The sequence below is a fragment of the Rissa tridactyla genome, chromosome 4 (genome assembly GCF_028500815.1).
Source record: "Rissa tridactyla isolate bRisTri1 chromosome 4, bRisTri1.patW.cur.20221130, whole genome shotgun sequence".
NCBI classification, from domain to species: domain Eukaryota; kingdom Metazoa; phylum Chordata; class Aves; order Charadriiformes; family Laridae; genus Rissa; species Rissa tridactyla.
Genome location: NC_071469.1, coordinates 33,077,479 through 33,097,884, shown reverse-complemented (window position 1 = coordinate 33,097,884; position 20,406 = coordinate 33,077,479). Strand labels below are relative to the sequence as shown.

At 36.1% G+C, this 20,406-nt stretch overlaps 1 protein-coding gene across 5 annotated transcripts in view; it reads left to right on the top strand.

The window, feature by feature from the left end:
* The window catches only part of AKAP6 (A-kinase anchoring protein 6), a 292,117-nt gene that overhangs the window by 72,207 nt on the left and 199,504 nt on the right, over nt 1–20,406 (top strand). The window contains exon 1 of one of the 5 annotated variants that reach the window (XM_054199827.1): nt 5,403–5,494. The exons of the other annotated variants lie outside the window; for them this stretch is intronic. Coding sequence (XP_054055802.1) covers nt 5,414–5,494 — 81 coding nt within the window. The 5' untranslated portion in view covers nt 5,403–5,413. Of the gene's footprint in view, nt 1–5,402; nt 5,495–20,406 lie in introns of those variants that run through there. 5 annotated transcript variants of the gene reach the window in all.

Here is a 20,406-nt window from a genome sequence, read left to right as displayed (position 1 = left end):
CTTTCTGTGCTAGCACGGTTCTTTTACTGTTTTGTTTACACTTCAAAATTTTTTTAATCAAAATGAGCTTTTGTATTGTGCAGTAAGCATTTTTATAAAATCAGTTTTCTGGAAGAGGTGCAGACATCAATATAGCAATATCCTGGAAATGTAATGTATTCAGCATGTAAAATTTTAGCATGAGAAATGCCCTTATGCATTAAGTAGACTAATGAACTTTATTTAACTTTCTTTGATATGTTAATCACCACATAAATATCTAACATCTAAATATGTTTCTAAATATATTTTATCCAAATGTACCTATGTTTTCATTTATTGAAAAAAACCAAAACAAAACCAGTGAAAAAGATATAAGATAGACTGAACTGGAAGTTCAAAAAGAGGCTGATGACATGAGCTGGCATGGATCCTCAAAAGTGTCTGTGCCCTGTCTTAAAAATCTCAGTGCATGCTTTCCCTTCTTTTATTTTTTTTTCCTTCTATGAAGTCCTAGAAGAATTATTCACACATAACACATACAGCTGTGCACATCAAACCTTAGCAAGAAGCAATGTGAAATATGCAAAAAAATACTATACTGATTTTGCGTGTGGGATGAATAAGGGGCTGACAACCCATTGAAGCATTGATAAGACCAAGATTTTTGTATGCTGCGTTTCCCCTAAGCTCTGTTTTCTTTCTATTGCCTTGGAACAATATGTGCATTCATTTAACTATGGAATAAAACTGTTTGGTCTTTTGCACAGTTTCATTTTGCCACAACTGAGATGGACTGAAAGAACAGCTGAATAACTTGATATTGAAAACTTAAAGGTCATGAATATTGGATGTAACAGCTGTTTCCATTAAAAAAAAATTGAATGATGTAATCCCATTGCCTAGAAATGTCTGGAATGTGACAATCAGTCACTTGGAATAGGAGAAGGAAAACCAGTTTTAACCAGCCTTTCATTTCCTAGGAAAGACCATGTTTAGAGTTTTGCATGATTAAATCCTTGAGGGCAAAAGCTAAAACTGTCATTTGTCTAGCTATTTATTCTCTATGAAATATTAGAAATGCAATTTAGAAAAAGAATTCCTCTGCAGTAGCCTTACTCAGCTTTTGGTTTTTCAAGAAGATGATGAAATATTATAACAGAGAAGTCTGGCTCCACTTAGAGTTTTTCAATTACAATATATATCTCTGAATATGTCAACTCATACTTTGTAATGATAATGCATTGAGGATTTTTTAAATAGGATATTAAGCTTGAAAAGTGTGGGTGAAATCTGCAGCTTCATCTGTTCTTGGTGCACTTGTTTGCTAGAATAAATAGGAGGTCAACGTGAGCACTCCAATCAGTCGCGTTTAATTCCTTATTTTCTGAAAGAAAGAATTTGAAAATGTAGGGAGAAACAGATAAAACCTTCAGTCTCTGCTGTGTGCAAATGGAAGATATGCTGCGACAAACGGATACATAATACGTATGCAATGAAAAAACCCGATTCTCGGTGATTCTCTGTTTAAACGCCAGTAATGAAAATGCCAAAGGCAGTATTCACTGATGTTTTCTTTATCAAAAGGAGAGGTTAATGTCTATACTACTCTGTGCCTCACATAGGTGCATTTCTTCTCGTGTTTTTTCTGAAGACATTAAATAAATGCAAATACATGCAGTGGGACCATCAATTGGGACAGATTTGTTGTTAAACTCCATTTTTAGTGAAATTATGGTGATATACAGACTGCAAAAACTGTCATGTTAGAAAAACTGTCATCTGCTTTGCGTTTGATCTATTTGTGGCTTCTAACTTATGTGTTCTCCGTTTTTGTTTATATGATTTAGGTGGGTGCTTAGGGAAAGTCTTAGGGGAAATTATGAAAATATCAGTTAATTGAAGCTTCATTAGTTTTGAACATCCCCACTCTTGTATTTAGACTTGGTTATATTAACTGTAAGAGAATAAACCCATCCTGTTCTGATATCTTCAGAATTTTATCTAAGTTGTTTTTTATCTAAGAAGTTGCAGAGCAACATAATATCAGGCATCTGACACTTCATACCCTTCTTGGGTTATTGTGCGTAAGCCTTTGATGTACTCCATGCATAGCTACACTAGTGTGAATTAGTAAATACCAAGTAGAAAAGAGATCTGAATTCTGGTCTCCTGCATCCCACTTGAGAACCACAGAAAGATAATAGGTTGTAAAATGATTTTTTAAATCATGCACACTGAGTCACTTATACAAACTAGATCTCATGGAGAGAAAGCCTATTGTGCTTTTGAGAAACTTTTCCAGTCAAATTGTACACAATTGTCTTTGCAAAATTTTGATTTAAATTAATAGATATTTTTTCCAGTGATGATTTATTTAACTGGGAAAATTGAAACTAGCTTACCTCATGTTATCCAGCTCTGTTTGCCAAACTCATAAAAGATCACGTTGTTTGCAGATGAGGGCTGCATTCTTAATCTATTATATAAAAAACCATGAGCTTGTAATATAAATTATGTAGGCTGTCTGGTTGGTAAAGATAGCAAATGGGAAAAAAACATAGGAATTAAACCTCAAACAAAAGTATATAATTGAAAAGAGTTACAGTGATGTTACAAGTTTGAAACGATAAGCCTTTCATATCTTATTTCTGATTTTTTTGCGACCTCCCCCCAAATCCTCGTTATTAAAAAATCAAAAAACCCCACCAAATAATTATATTTAGAGCGTATAAATCAACCCACGAGTGTTGAAACTGATCATGGGTGTCACTTCATTGAACATTTGCATTTTACCTAACCCTTCTCAAAGTATTTGTATTTCAGGGAAAACATATGACTCACTCATTAATTCTACCCCTGAGTTGTTTCCCTGACTGCCTTCTCTCTTTCACATATCCAGAATAATTTGCTGAAAATGAGCCCCATTGTGCAGAGCTACTAGCAATAAAGATCTTTCAAAACATTTATGATGAAACCACCCAGCTCTGCTGAATTATCCTCCTACTATGTAGTGTTTGTTTATTAAAAAGTCAGCTCATGTATTATTCTGCTTATATTTCTTCACCATGGATTTATTCATGATCTTTATAGTTTTTCTGATTAAGATGGCAGTCCATTTCCAACTCATCAGCAGACTACATGCCTTTCTCACCCAACTTGACTCATCTATAGCTCCCTCCTGGAAAAGGGAGTGCAATCAGCAAGTAAAATACTAGCTAGTAAAGGAAATGACATGCTGAGATCTGTTCCTCGGGGTTACCTGGTATTCAACAGGAAATGGATTTCCTGCTGTTAGGCAGGTATGAATCAAGTTTCAAAAAGAGAACTGAGCCACCGATCCTTGGTTATACTGTCTCAGCATTTTACAAGTTAAGCCCCAAAACAGAGGAAGCCTTTGCAGATTCATAGTGTTGTGGTTTCAGTTGTGATAGAGTTAAATTTATTACAAGAAGTCAGTCTACTGCTATATTTTGGATTTGGGATGAGAAATAGTGTTGGTAGCGCACTGGTGTTTTCAGTCGTTGCAATGCAGTCAAGGGCTTTTCTGCTCCTCACACTGCCCCAGCAGTGAGCAGGTTGGGGGGCGCAAGAAGTTGGGAGGAGGCACAGCTGGGACAGCTGACCCCAACTGACCAAAGGGATATCCCATACCATGTGGTGTCATGCTCAGGATATAAAGCTGGGGGAAGAAGGAGGAAGGGCGGGGGGGGCATTTGGAGTGATGGTGTTTATTTTCCCAAGTCACCATTACGCGTGATGGAGCCCTGCTTTCCTGGAGATGGCTGAACAACTGCCTGCTGATAGGAAGTAGTGAATGAATTCCTTATTTTCTTTGCTTGTGTGTGTGGCTTTTGCTTTACTTATTAAACTGTCTTTATCTCAACCCACGAGTTTTCTCACTTTTCCAATTCTCTCCCCAATCCAACCCGGGGTATGAGCAAGAGTCTGCATGGTCCTAGCTGCTGACTGGGTTTAAACCACTATACATAGCATCTCAAGGTATCATGTCATTGTTGCATACAAATTAAATAAAGGTTTTAATTTGCCTTGGAAAATCTATTTCATATTGTAAAAAGGATATAAACCTACCATAGCCTATGTATCTACCTGTTTCAGTCCTAGCACTTGATAAAAACTGTATTTTTCCTATGAAAGATACAACATTTCTGAATCAGAATTATTTGAAACTGGAACTGAAATAATTTGCAATAATTTTGAGCTATGATTTTTTTAAAACTTAGCCAGCAAGCTTCATATGACATTGTGCTAAATGACTTGAGTGAAACCAGGTTAATGCAGCGTGGGATATAATTTTTGAGCACAGAGCAAGCAACTGTGGCCAAACCTGGAAATGCTGCTTTAGTTAAGATCAGTTGAACAGTTTCGTTGTGATTAGTGATCTGTAGGAGTTGCTAAATAATTTGCAAAGTCAACAACTTTTCTTAGTAGGGATTTTTTTTTTTTTAAATTTTGTTTTGTTTGTTTGGTTTGTTTTTGCTTTTTTCCCCCCAGCATTTATTCTCTCCTTTTAAAACAAATACCTCCCTTTTAATAGTGTTTCTGATTGTGGTGCTTTCAGAAAAGCTTGTCTTGTTGTGTGCACACCCACGATCTGGCTGACCGTTATAGCTCTAATCTGGGGCAGTCAGAGGAGCTGTTTGTCATGGTTCCATCTGTGAGGTTGGATCTGCCGCTATTGGAAGTATGAGGATGGGTGGGAACAAGAAAGCTGATCCACGAACAGAAAAGAAGAAAGGAGGGGGGAGGAATGAGAATGAACAACGAATGAGGGTGTGGAGGTATGACTGAGCCTTTCGACATGACTTTGAAATAGTTAGACAGCCAGAGAATTCCGAAGGAATGCAGGGCAACAAAGGCCTGTACAGAAGAGGGAGCCGTTTCCAAGATAACCAGGGAGAAAGGAAAAGATATTGTTGAAGTCCAGCTGTAATAAGCAGCTCTTAAGTGATTTTCTCCTCCCATTTAGAATGTAATAGGTAATTATTACAAATGTAAGCATTACAAAATTAACAGTCTCTGTTTTGTAAGTGATGAATCGCTCCATTGGGGAAGTCATAACTTCCTATTAATACATTTGTTCCAAGCATATGATCTACCAGGTCCTAAAATAAATTCTAAGCTTCCTAATATTAACCCAGTAAATATTTCCATTCCTGTCAAAGTTTAAAAATGAAAATCAAAGTAAATCGGGGGTCAGATATTTACTTTTATGCTGTGAATTAGAGGGTCTCTCCTCTCCGAGATCAGCTTTACAGGGTTACCAAGTGACCGATACTATACTAGATTCCTTCCTGTCATAATGCTGTAAACATTCTGCTGGAACTTAGGTCAGCGCTTAAAATAACCTTGCTAATTGCAAGTCTACAAGTGTCGGCTGAAATTTCAGTTAGCCGCCATACAGCAGATCTGAATGCTGAGAAATCACTACTGTAGCTCAGAGCGTGCAAGGGAAGAGCGGACAGGCCTAAACTTGATCTGCACAATAACACAGGTAGAGGCAGCAGGCTATTTGCTGTATTTCATGCAAAACAAAAGCTGTTGACTCTGCGCTGAAGATGGATTGGATTACAGATCATCTATGGCTTACTTGTCTGTCTTTTAAGCAAACACTTATTTTCTGAATTGCTGGTTGCATATAACTCCTTTAGCTGAGGAAAGGAGATGGGACAGTCTTTTTTCTTGCAAAGCTAATACCTGAAAACTCTCCTTCCAGTACAAAAGAGGTAAGGCACCATTAAATTGAAATATTTTTCAAAATACTAGAAATGTCTAAAGCAATAAATTATCAGTTTGCAATTTTTTTTTAATCAATGAAAGCAATTTTTTTTTCATCAGCTAGTTTTGAACTTCTTTAGAAGTATTGCATGACTCAAATGTGTTTGATTTGAAATAATACATTGCATTTCCTGCACACTGTAAATCTAACTTGCAAAATGGACAGATCTTTTTCCCTGTGGATGTAGATTTCTGAGTATTGAGAAAAGCTTGTTTAGTCTCTTTCACTCCCTGTTCTACATAATGTAAAGTTTCTGCAATCACAATTTTAGGCTTAAGCAATTTGAATCTTTCACTTTTGAAGGTAAAAAAGATGTTTGTTGTGTGTAAAGCTCTTAGTCCCATGTTTTGATGGGGAGATTATATTTTTTTTGTGTGTGTCAAGGTGAAACTTAATGCTTAATCTTCTCTATTCTCTGAGACATTACTCAGCTAACTTTTTATAGGTCGCAGTATAATTAGAAATAGACACTGTAAGATTACAATTACATTACTTTGGCTAAAACTTTGACCTATATTGTAAAGAGATGTGTTTAGTAAAGGCTCGGGAAACCAACAGACTGAAAATAACGTAAGTAATAGAAAACATGGAGCTTCATCATTATATCTAGATTTTAATATCTTTATTAGAAACTTAATAAATTCTGTAGTTCTTCATAGAGAGACTGAATGTGACATGAATACTCTGATGCTTATCACAGTTGCATTAGTTTAGGAGGCAATTTTCAAAATATTCTGTGAGCTGTACCCTTTTCAAAGGCCCTTCATTTTGTTTTTGTTCTCACCTACAAAGTTGTGTGTCTGCTGTGTCCTGAGGAATATGCTTAGACTGCTCAAAAGTGTCTGTTCTCTCCGCAAAATTATTCATTCTTTTGAAATTGTGTCTACAGGAAAAGTTCAGGAATTTTTTGGTTAGCCAAGACTTTTTTCTGCAAAGATTTGCACTGGATTAAGATGATAAAGCCTTTTGACTTCCTTGAAGCAAAAGTTGGCACTGGATGGAAAATTGTTGACTGATGTATAGTTTGTACAAGGTGACAGAAGAATAGGAATCAGGCATAGATTATGGGTAGGAATTTCTCATTGACTTTTAAAAGGTTTTTACTTTTGCTCTTCAACTGCCAATGCACCAGTGGGCAAATGCTTTTGTTTAGATTTTGCTGGCTAAGCAAGTTAGGACCTTCCTCTCTGTAATAGCAGTCATTGCCGTATTTTTCTGCAAAGTGCTATTTGTGAAAGTTTCATTTAAAGCTCAGAAAGATCAAGGAATGGAAAATTCTGCTACAGCTATACGTGCTTAACACTAGGCTAAGTGGAGTAGATGCTTATTACATAAATATTATAGCTCCATTTCTTATCCTTCTCTGAATGCTGTTTCAGATATTGAAGTGTATCAGTAAAGTAGGAGTCTGAATTCTTTCTGCTCCATATAAGAAGAACTAGAAAGATCTTTTTGCTCTTCCATGTGTATGTCTATATTACCATTTCAGTTTGGGTTGAGAGTGTGATTTTGAAGTGAATCTGCTGTTTAGCAACATTCGGCACTCTTGGGTTCATTCTGGAGAGCTGTCTCCCTGCATGCAAACTGCTTGCTATTACTCACAGTCTTTGCCAATTAGGGGTTCATTTTTTTTAATTTGTTTTCTTAATCCCTTTGCCTCTATTTATGTTTCATTTGTTGTCACATCTGTAGCCTTGATTGCCTTGAATGAGTCAGAGATCAACTTAGCTGCTACAGTATTTGCCTTTCCCATATCTATTGTCTGTACTGGTAAGTGAATAAACTTTCTCAGAAATTAGTATTTTTGCTGATTTACTTTTTTTTTTTGTGGTATGCTCACCTCAGAGACAAAATCAGGAAGTGTAGAGTCAAGTTCAGTTTTGATTATTACTTGAATTTTATTTTAAGTCTGCAAAACAGAGTTTTCATACTGTATTTTTCTATTAATTCAAATTGAAAACATCTTCAGGAGAGATTTTTGAATTATTTTGATGCTCCTAAATCCATTTGAAATTGTCTAAGACATAACGAAATATAAACAGTAATGGTAGATTTTGGAAGTTCTTCACACTGTGAGCTTCAAAAGAAGGTATGGCTAATGTTTTGGAAAAGGTTCATTACAACGAGCAATTTTGTCTTCCTTCGTGCTCATGCTTCCATCTCAGAATGAGACACTGCTCTCTTCATTGTGACCTATGGCCTCCCCCAGCCCTTTATTACGAGAGCTAAACAGTTGGTATGGGTTTTAGGATGTCTTCCTGCTGGAAGTCTATTTATAGTAATGGATAAAAGAAGTCATAATGTTCTACTTAACATATTAGTGTTTGGTTAATGTATTTTTGCAGGACAGGATATTGAATTATAGGCAGTGCTAGAATTTTAAGAGAATGGATGTAAAGGGAATATATATATATATTAGGTTTAACAGACTTGCTGTTATCAATACTATTTCAAGAATTTCTCAGCTGACCAAGTTTCCTATTGTCTCAGTGTGACTCAGTTTCTCTCAAAACTCTTGATGAAGTGCTGAAAAAGTCTCTGTGAAAAGATCTCAATATGTAAGAGTGCAATAAAAATGAAAATATTATTTTAAAATACCAATACTCCTTCCATTTTACTCAAACTTCCCAGTTATTATGCCAGGATTGGCTGATATCCTACTGGCTTGTCAAGAAAGAGTTGCAGTTTTTTGCTTTTTCTGCAGCTTAATGGTTTTGCTGTTTTGGTAGAAGATGACCTGCATAGAAATATATTGTAGAGTTGAAATGTGTTGAAGATATAAAAGCTACAGAATCCCCTAAGAACGTAGGCTTTCAGGGTGTTCGGGAGTGTGTCTTCCTTGTTATCAGTTCCAGAATAGAAGTCACAGTTTTGTGGTCAGGCCTGCTGCAAATGTTTTTCTTTCCAAGATTGTCACGCAGTAACGCTGTCTTTAGCCTACCAGAGTTAGACAGTCCCTCATTGTCCACGGGCATTTTATATTACCTGGGCAAGAGGTGGAGACTTAGTCCAGCTACCCCTGCTAGGTGGAGTGAGTCAGGCTTTGGCAGGGATATAAGCTCAAGCATGACACCATGAGAGTACAGTTACTGTATTTCCAGGGTCACGTCCAGTCCAGCAGCAGTATAGCCACCTTGTCGCGGAGGAAAGCTTGTGAGCAAAGCTAGGTCTCTACAGGCCCAGCTCAGTTGTTCCAAGAAGAATATGGAAATATGAATGCTTGCAGTTTGATGTGCTTCTTACCTTTCCTTCTTCCCTGCCTGTCATTCAGGCTGCCACAGGGATCCTATGCCATTTCTTGTGAATATTATTATCTGAGAAAGATGAAAGATTTGACTGTGTGTAAATTCAGTATTCAATTCAAGGCTAAATTGATGATGATGACTGTTTTTGCAGGAAATAAAAATATATACAAGAAAATAAAATACACAAATATGCATCTGAAGCTTGGAGTCACTTTGGTTCATTAACTTCCACACAGACAAGTTCAGCTCTTGAATTTCAAAGGGTTATTTTACAAGCCCAGGCATGGCAACAACCTTGCTTTTTCTCACAGTGGTAAGAGTTACGCTTGTTCCTGAAAGTTAGTGTCTAGACAAAGATAATTTATAACTTATCTCCGTATAGCGAGAAAATAAAACGGCACATAAAGAAATCCAAGGCTGTTCGTAGATAAAACCATTCTTTTCTGTGTCAGCATAAGAAACAGTTTATCTCAACCAAAACCACATATCATGCCGTCGTGCTTTCTTAAAGATGTGAACAACACTGACTAGGAAGTGCTTTATAAATCAAGGATCTTATTCGAGTTAGCAACATGTAATAAATATATTTGCCTATATATATCTGTGTATATATAAATGAATAAATATTTAAATAAGCACTGCTCATTTCCTGCTTCTTTCAAGGCACTTCAGTCCTACTGTGTAGTGCACGAGTACTTTCTCAAGCAGCATCAACATCTTAACAGCCATTAAGTCTGTCAGTGCTTTACACTGGAAAGTTCCCTTGTAAAGCTAAACCCGGCACAATTAGGAGAATTATCCTGCTAGAGGAGAAGCTGACTTCTCAGACGTCACATTGGAATATGCTGTATATGAATATGCTGTTGGAATATGGTCTACAGTCTCGTAACATGTTTCTAAATTACAATTACAGTGTATTCAAGTAGTTTTATCTGTAATATTATGTCTGATTTTAAATTAAATATTTAGTTCTAAATACAGTATTAAAATGCTAATGTCTGGCACTCTAATCTTATAAGCAGCCAGAACAAGCATCTATTATTAATGACACTGAATTTTAGGTTCCTTAGAGCCAATTTAATTGGAAATAAGTGCTTCATTGTGTCCATTGGATATGGCATTTTTTACTAGATTATGCTAGAAGTATTCGTGATTAAAGTACTGCATATATGTTATAAAATCTGAGTTTTGATCATTTGCTGTTTATAGAGTATCGTCTTTACATCTAAATAAAAAAATCAAGGATATTATGGATATGGTTTTATTTTAAAAGAAGATACCATACACAAACTTTTAAAAATACATCTGTATTAACCAAGAGCTACACGTGGGATGACAGCAGGATCTGGAAATAACCAGAGAGTATAAACTACTAGATAATGTATCTTAATTGGTTTTATATGTGAAGTCTCATGTAAGCATTTTGATACTTGCCAAAGGCCAATTAAAGTAGTTTGGATGGTTCAGTTAGCTTTGGATTTCAAGCCAGTCCCATAATTCCAGGCTTCCAATTTAGTCTCCACTATGTTCCTTCTCAAAAAAGCGTGCAAAACCCCAACCATATTCTTCCTTCTCTGGATATAAATTAAGCTTTTTGTTTCGTTTTGTCTTTATTACATTCGAGGCCAAACCCCACAGGAATATTCTCTATGGCCTACGTTGTACCTATCATAAACCAATTAGGAATGATTTCAAACATATTGTCTAATTTGGAATCATAATATAGGGTTTGATTTGCATGCTAGAAGAGCTCTTTCCATACATAAATCAAGAAATTCCATGTGCACTTTCAGAAGTGAAATTAGAATAAAAAATCTGTACATTTTACATGTCTTTAAGAGTCAGTCTTCTAACTTTTTAAATTTTTCTAAAATTTTCTCTTTTATTTCTTCATTCACTTAAGACTAAGTTTGCGAAATAGTAATTTAAGCTTTCTACCAATCTTTCAAATTGTTCTTACAGAGATGTAGCAAACATAGGTGGTTTTTGTTTGGTTGGTTTTTTAACTAACACTGACATATATTCTAACCCTGACTCTTACAAGAGAGAGAGTGATATCCAGTGTGGAACAGGCCTCCTGGTACACTGAGTAGGTGGTTGCTGTTTCAGACTACTGGAAGTGCCTCCACATGCTTGGAGTGCTTTGTAATTGTTAATAACTTACTGGAGGATCTACAAGAGCTTTCCAGCTGACTTGAACACTTGTCGTTCTGGAAAGAGGGCAGGAAGGTCAGGAACAGCAAGCAGCATGCAAGATAGACTATAAGGCTTCGTTTCCATGTTTCTGAACCAAGCAAAAAAATCTCAGTGATCCCCGTAAGGGTTCACGGATTAAATGTTAGCTTTCATTGAACAACATAAAAGAGAACATCAGTGCTAATAGAACAAAGTCTGCTAATAAAGAACAAGAGAGTTTGTGTCCTTTTTGCTGTCCTTAACAATGACGGATGGCAGAAGCTCTTGGAGGCTTAGCTGCACTGATATAAAACAGCTACTTATTTTGAAAACTTCCTATCATGCTATCAATTTTCATTATAGAAAACTTGGCACAGATGGTAGTTCGTCACTTCTGACCTGTTCCAGAAAGGAAAGGAGAGCACAGTCACCATATTGGGCATTTGACATGAGAGTAGAATCTCACCATCTTTCATCAAATTCTGTTATAGCCACTAAGCTTAAATCAAAGAGAGCAAATGAGGTTAGCATTCTTTGGCTTGAGCTAGTCAAAACATTTTGGTTAAAATTTTTCTCTTGTGTTCTGCATGTCTGTGCAAAAGGACTGAATTTTTCTCCTGTGTGAACTTGCGGTTCCTTTTATTTATTTATTTTGATGTCTTACATTTCAGTAGTTTATTGCTGCCTAAAATACTTTGTGCTGTTTATGTGAGGTTACACTTTGTTTATTTGAAACTTCGTTATTTCAAGAATGAGACTTCTTTTTCTTCAAGAAATTTTTCTCTTTCATCTGAACTCCTTTCTTCAAGAGTAGCTGATCTCCACCGAAGACCTTAAATAAGCCTATTGCATTTATTAAGACGTTTTCTTTCTGAAGAAGTCTATAAACTGAAAAATCTTTTAAGATAAATGCACCTACTTTCTTGTATAAACAATAAAAAGAGATCGGCTCATCAGAAAACAGCTCAGACAACAAAGATCCTACAGCCCTGCAGAAGACTTAAAGAATATTTGAAATTTTCTTGTTCCCTATCAAGAGTAATTCCAAATCTTCTTCAAACTAAAAATGAGGAGAGAATAAGAGTGTGACATATACAAAGCTGAGCTGTCAGAGTAATAGTTTTGCTGCCACAAAAGTAGAAGCTTTGAAAACTCACTGTTTTCAAAAGGATAACCATTTTGCTGGAAAATTACTGAACTATTGGTGCATTAGCATTGAATTCTGCTAGTTATCTTATATTGTAGAGCAAATGATGAAAGTTTAGAACAAATAATAGAGTGGCCTTCTTTCTGCTTCCATGTAGCTGACACGATTGTTTAACACATTCAATTTTTATACGTCTTGCATGAAATGATGGAATGCGTTTCCTCATACCCACTTAACTACTATCGAAGCTGAGGTCAAAACTTGCCTAGTCCTGGCCAGGCTACCAAGAACAGGTTGTTTGAACTACAGCAGTGTATATATTCACTGTGTGCAAAAAGTGCTTCCATTTGCATCCTCAATTTTCATTTGCATGCGTTAATTTAAACTTGATAGAAATGCCTTTAACTTCCATTTAGTATATATGGTTTGCAGAATGCAAGAAAGTGCTGAGTAGAGAGAATAAAAAAATAAGAAGCAAAGGTAGTTATCTAGACAGACGCAAAATATGTCCTACATACTTCCATTATTGCAGAAAAAGTAGAGAGTTGTGTGAAGAGATCTATAAGGTATTAAAGGATGTTTTAATGAGTCTTCACTCTGCCGTTTCAGTAGATATGAATATATAGTACATGATGAGTATGCTTAGTATAAAGCTACCTTATCATTTTTTCTCATTTCTTTGTGATCTTAAATGATAAGTGCAAGATAAAGATATATGTTATTATCGTTGTCCAATGAACAGGCTTTTAAAAAATGGTTGCTGTTTTTAAAAACTTGCCTCTACTACCAGTTGCTTGACTGAATTTTCATATGGCTTTGAGTTTTGGTATTTTTCCTTTTTTTTGGTCAGAACCTGCTACTGTATTGCACAGTTCAATAACATCTATCTTCTTGCATGAAAAACTGCTTTAGAGTACCTGTGCAACACTGTCTTCCAGGGTGCAGTACAAAACCAGATTTCAGTGAGCATAAATATGACTTTTTCTATCAAGTTTTAAATTTTTTACACACTATTTTTTAAAAATTTAGAAAGTTAGGCCTTTATAAAGATCAGTATGCTTTAACACGCTTAAAGTAAGATAAATGAAAAGTTGCATGGTTACTCATTGAAGAAATTTTGTACAGTGTAACTTTAATAGTCAAAGTCTCTGAACATTGTGGGCTTGGCTGATTATGGGGTGTACAAGAATATATTTCTTATTCTTAACATTTGAAAGGGTTTTCAGGTTGTCACTTTAGGCACATTACACAGTGGAACCAGTAGAAGTTCAGGAATATGAAAGCATCATTGACCTGCAGATGGCACATCACTTCCCATGCCAAATTAGTTGCCATATTCAGTTTGTATATGTGGTTTCTTAAACAAATGAAATTCATGCATCAATTTTACTGATGTGAGAAATATCGCAGAAATGTCTGGCCCAGATTAGTTTACATTATACTCTTTTAGTACAGTTCTGAGATGCCTCATTTTACTGCCATAACTTCTTCTGTGGTTCCTCAGTTCCATCCCATCGCATATCTGAAGCTTCTTGGGTGGACTAAATACTTACTTGCATTTAAGAATCTGGCCTGTGGTGAATGCTGTGACCAGAAAGCCTTTTTACATTGAAGTACTGATTAAAATAATAGGGGAAATAAACATTTGAAAGTAGTCTCTCTTCTCTGCAGCCATCACCTCCTGTAGAAAATGTACAAGCTGGCCTAGATTTGTAAGGCACTGCAGCTGGTCCTGGAAGTGAGCTGGAATAGCTTCCAGCAGCAACTGCCCTGCTTCTGGACAAAAGGATCCTTTTGCTTCTTCACAGTATGTTTGATCCTTTGACACCAGCAATGGTCCATATGGCAAAACAAATGCAAGTTGCTGGAATCCTGAGACAGGAGCTTCACAATTAACATTTCAGGCATTATTACTTAGCTTGAAGTGCTTAGCAAGTGATATCCTGCCTTACTCCCTTTTTCCTTTCTTCTCACTCACTTTCCTTACAGATTAATAGTCAACCAATACACTTGCACAAGAAACACCCTAATAAAACATGTCACATAAACTACTAATAAATTATTATAGAGCAGCTCTGTGTCTGTTACAATACCAGACAAACCATTACTATTTTAGCAACACTGTGAAAGAACTGGTGATTTGACATCTATTTCACATTTTTTTGAAGTACAGGGATATAAGAATGTAACTCATGTTACTTATGTTACTTATGTTATCCTGAGATAACAGAATACAGTAGAAACATGCCTACTTAGAGTTCACCAAACTGGATATTTATTTTCAAAACTTTTTTGAGAATTTTGTAATAGCAATGTTTGCACAAGAGAAAGTGGATCATCTTTTCCTGCAAGTCTGTCAAGACAGCTAGGTTCCTGTAATACCTGAAAATTTCCATTGTAGAAAACTGTTTGAAAATGGGGCTCTCAAAGAAAAAAAGAAGAAAAAAGCAAAATATTGTTCTACGGGGAAAACACTTCTGTCAGATTAAAAGCTTTCCCATATTCTAACAAGTTTCTGAGAATTTTAGCAAAAGGTAAAATGAAGATTACTTACTGGAATTTTGAAATGATGAAAATGTCACTCACTTATAAGAAAGTAATTTAATCAAAATAAAAACCAAGCTGGGAAAGAGAATAATGTGGAGAAAAGGATGGTGCACCAGAAAAAGTTACTATCAGTAGTATGTGTATTATCATGGGGGAAGAGTGGAGAAGCTTATTTTGAGGACCAACGTGTTTCCGAGCTGTCGGTGTCAGCGTAAGGCAGAGTCAGCGATCTCAGAGCCCTCCTGGTAGCTCTTTTCCTGCTGCCTTTTGCATTCTTCACCTGGTAAAATGTATTAATTTCCCTTAGCCACTGAATGCCACAGTGATACCAGCTACAGTGCTTTAGCACTCCAACTCACTTTCTGACAAATTTGTGACTTGCAGTGAGTCTAGAGCTTTCCATGGCAGTTGAATTTGCTTAGTCAAACTCTGGATTTTTCATGTATTGTTATTTTGACTTAGTCGTTTACTTAAAAATATCTGCAAAAAAAAATATGTGAGTAGCATTTGCTCTTAAGGTTTGACCAATAATCCAAAATTGAAGAAAACAATTTTATCCTTGTTATAACACTGTTTGGAGGTACATGTAGGTAGAGATGAAAAACTATTTCTCTTTGAGAAGTCAGAGTGCATTTTAAAGGAAAAATAGCTTTCAGAAAGCTGAAATCTTCATTTGTTTAGCAATAAAAACCCCTCTCTTTTGCGATCTTTATGTATAAGCATAAAAAAGCTGTGCAGAGAGTGAGAATTCATAATTTTCAAGTACATTTAAAAAAAAATCTGAAAATTCTTTGGCAGATACTCTGATTTTTTTCTGAAGAGAGGAATTTGTACATTCTGATTGGAACTTTTCTCTTCTGACAAATTAAAATGCCTTAAAAGGAAAGACCAAATAGATAGACATTTCCTTAAATCATAGATTTTGTTTTACATGTACAGTAGTCATAAAACTCAATGGCAATCTGTTTGTCCTGCTGAGGTTTTACTGTGAGATCAAAGAATAGAAATCTGCAGTATAGCTTCTCTGTCACTGATATTACCTCTAAAGCAACATATTGCAACCTTTCATCTTTCAGTAGTTTCATGTACATCTTAACAGAATTTCTTGAAGAGCAGTGAAAAAATATTTTTTAAAGTCATCATCAAAGCTTAGTTTTCATTGACTCTTGAGGGTTTGTTTATGCACTTTTTCTTTGTCTACTGCGGTGTTTGCAGTTCAGGCTATTTTAGTTGACGTGGAAGGCTATGAGCAGGATGATGGATTCGGCAGCTGCAAATTACAGGATCAGCTGTCTGGAAGACTGAGTGAAGTGGGCAGTTGGCAGCCAAATGGATACAACCCCTGTAGCCTAAGAAATTCCACAGCCAGTGCTACAGGATAGCCCATGAGAGGATGACAAATCTTTACCTTAACACCGCTATGAAACTGCATGAAAATGAAAATGCCTAGTGGATGTGTGAGATCAATGATAACAAAAAGTTGTTTTGGAAATGGTGCTTTCCAAAAATCAGGCTATAATAGCTTCTAATAGGAAACTCTGTACTGATAAAATGGGGAAGGATTTCCATGCTTGTGTTCGTAGGCTGCGTGTTATTGCCATTGGCCTGGAACTATGCATATTTAGAAATAGATGCCAATAGATAAATGCTGTGTACACAATTTATTTTATCTACCTGCCACTTCTGGCAAGAGCAACTGGCACTCATGATGGTATTGAGGTCCTATCTTGTGATATTGCTGTTCTTTATTTATAATGACAAAGTGTAAAAAGGTCACGTGACAATGTTCTTCTGGTTTTGCTCTATCTAATGCTAAATCACCTACAAGGAGTTAGGAAGAATGAGGACAATGAGGCCATGTTATACCACGTATTGATATTGAGCCGCAGTAAAATTGGGAACTTAACGTAATGTGACATTTTAGTGCTGTATTTGAACTGCATTAATTATTACAGAAAATTATTAACTTCACAGCTAGTTGTGCTAGATATGATTATTTCATTTTGCTGAATTATATGTAAATCTAGACAGCAAGTACAGTAGTAAGAAAATGTTATACTAGATAATGCCAACTAGATTTGACAATATATTGTTTCCTCTAAAATATGCTCCTTTATGTCAGGTAAGTGTAAAGAAAAAATGCAAGTAAATTAGCTGCAGCTTTATAAATGCTTTCTGCTGAGGACAAATCAGCATTAACTTATATGGCAAAAGCAATCATTCCTTCGTAATCACGTTCTCTTGATAAGGAGCTGGCATTAGGCTTTACACAACTGTTCTTCTGTCCTTTGTGCAGCCTTCACTTTCCCGTCATCATACGATAGCTAAAAAACAAGGAAAGGGGATATCCATAGGGCCTAAATTCTTTTTTCCAAACTCTATGTAAGATGGACTTCCTGCAAACCCAGGTCTAATCCATTTTATCCAGGAACCTGGCCTTTGGTGAAATGAAATCCAGTTCTTTTGAGAATGGCTACAGACTCAGATGAAACAGAAGTCACCCACCAAAACAACGTTATGTGATGCAGGAATGTCAACTTATGGCTCCTTATGATTTTTTTCAAGAAATGATTTTTTTCAAGTTCAAAAAAACTTGTGATTTTTTTCAAGAAATACCCGACAGACTGATGTATGACCATGTGCCAGGCATGCGAAGACTGACATATCAAGGACTGCTGGTCAACTGCTAGCTATCACACAAGTGGTTAGTGCACGTTCAGTGAGATTGTTGCATTGACTCTACCACCCTGTAAGCACACAGTGAATCCAACCTACTCTTGTCTGTGCACGTGCAGGTGGGCTGCACAGCATATATGTCGTATATGAATTGGACATGTTGAACTTGTGCATGCACTTTAGACATTTGTCCAGGACTTCTGGACATTGAATAGCTGGAGCTATTAATACGGGAGTTAACTCACTTCAAATATATGCCTGGCCCTGTTGCAAATTAAATCAGACTTCCTGAATGGTTCAGTCAGATTTTCATCTAATAGGAAGAGAAGAAAAAAAACACCAAACCAACAGCCCTAAATATCACGTCATGCCAACATACTTATCAGCAAAGGAAAAAATCCTTTGCATTCTTCCACAAAAGTAAAGACAAGACTACAGTGACAGTTCAATGATATACTAATTCCAGGCCAGAAGGAAGGGGGAGCTGACGATAAAGTCAGAAAATGGAGCTCAGAGTTTATATGAAAAGGTATGTAGGGACCTGATTTCCTTCCTGGCTCATTCAGACACTCGGAAAATAGCTTCCTGTCTTTTGGCCACGCACTCTTTCTAAAACCTAAATCCTTTAAGAGCTGGTACTTTCTTTGTTTCTGACTGAGATGGTGATCTTCTATGTTAAGAACAGAGTAAGTGACCTTTACTTGGATATGGACGAGGTCAGCCTTAGGTTCTCTCCATGTTACTGAAACTGTCGAGAGCGGTTAATTATCTTGTTAGTACATAAAGAATTTGGCTGCTACTATGCTTGCAGTAGTTTGGAAGTACTTCAGATTTTGCTTTTTGAGGAAAATGAGCAACTTATAACAAGACATTGCTTCTTTCAAACTTATAGTGGTGCTGGGATCTGCATTTTGGTACAAAATTTTCTGTGTTCTGGAGTTTGTCTGCTTCAGAAATTTGAGATGCTTTGGTAGCTAGTATAACACTAGCTCAAGAGAAAACTTGTTTGAAGTGTGGGTCTGAACTCTTGATTTAGGGAATTATCTAAATTCATTAGCCAACATTTTCACTACATTATCTAATGATCGTCAGAAGACACTTGCTCATTGCTAATGCTTTCTTATGGCTTCATGTTTTCAACCTCTCTAAGAATCGTTATGGCAGTTGAATTCAGCATGTAACCATGTGTGTGAAGCTGGAAAATAATGAAAACTTGTTTTGCAGGTTGACACAAACTTAAGTTCATTCGCATGAGTAGTCTAACTGAAGATATATTAAGTATTTTTCTATAGATTGAGTCTAATTTACAAAGTTACAGCTACGGGGCAACAACCTATTTTTTAATCCCTGAAATTAAAATTATACTGCTTTATGGCCAAGAGGAAAAAAGACATGAACAACACTGGAGAAGTGAACGCAAATTCAGTCAAACTGATTCACTAAAAATATTCTTTAAAACATTTGAAACAACGTAGTAATACAGTAGTGTTTTTCAGTCAAGTTTCAGTTGTCGTTGGATAAATGGATAATAACAATCTTTTCCAAAGCTTGAAAAGATTTTGCTGTGAGTTTTAGCTTTGTCTATGTGTCTGCGGAATTAGATTAGCACGGTAATCTGGTAACTAGAGCATCCCGTTGCTCACCTGGAAGTGTGTAGATAGTAGAAGCCCTGAGCACTTGCAGCCCTACTTGTTGCCAGGCGAGGCTGTGTGTTTTGTGCTCCCAGATATAGATGCTGGTTGTCACAACAAGGGGACTGAGGATAGAGGGGAAGAGATACTGCCTCTCTCTCCAGGCAGCCCCCAATTTCTGCTGTTGAAACGCCAACGTTTAGTGCTCATCTCTGGCATTTCTGAGAGCTACTCCTGCAGGGGACTTGATTTAGCTGTCAGTACTTTATTAAAATGAGTAACTACTGATAGTACTCAGCCATAATAGTTTTTCAAGGGCTAACATTGTGCTATCTGTTGTCCTAAAATTACTTAATATTATTTAGGCATTTGATTTTGGTTTAATTTGTTACATACAATTACATATTCAATAATTAGGCTGATGTCAAGGTGTCAAATCTGAACTGATAAAAATTACTGTAGTGTATTATTAATTTAGAAAGAATTGGCTTTACTGATTTTCTTGTTATTCTACTGCTGTACAAAACCACAAGGGTATCATCAGAGACACACAGTTTCATTGTAATTGTCTGACAGAATTATTTTGATAGCAAACTTGAAATTAATAAAAATTAAGTTGTTTATTCTCATTTTTATTGATGTTATGCATATACTACCCTTTACCTAAAAGAACATCTCTGAAGGTTTGATGTAAAATAATTTCTTTATATTTTGTTTTTTTTAAAGAAATAACTGTTGGATTTAAAATATGCTGTTAAGTCACTTTTAAGTATATGCCACAGATGTAGGAAAAAACCCTTCTAGGATCCATCAATAATTTTTTTTCAGTATTTTAATCATATTTCCTTACTTGTTTATAATATGCTTTTTACACATAGCTGCCAAACAGAATAGTTACAAAGCTGTGCTGTTCACTCAGTGCATAAAAATACTCTTTAGTCTTGTGACTTACCCTTTCACAAAGAAAATTAAGACTAGATTGTGAAGATTTTACACTGTATGCAGCACAGTTTAGAAATCTGGAACATTAATTGTTAAGTTTCGAGGATACCATCCCATCAAAACCTTAGTTTTATAACCTGGTAATTTATATCCTCTTTTCTGCTTTCTCAACGCAACTGTTCACAGCTTCTTTGCTTTCCCTTTTTCTCCTTCTCCACCCATCTTCTTCTGTTCAATTTTGAGTCCAGAACAAGACTATGCAAG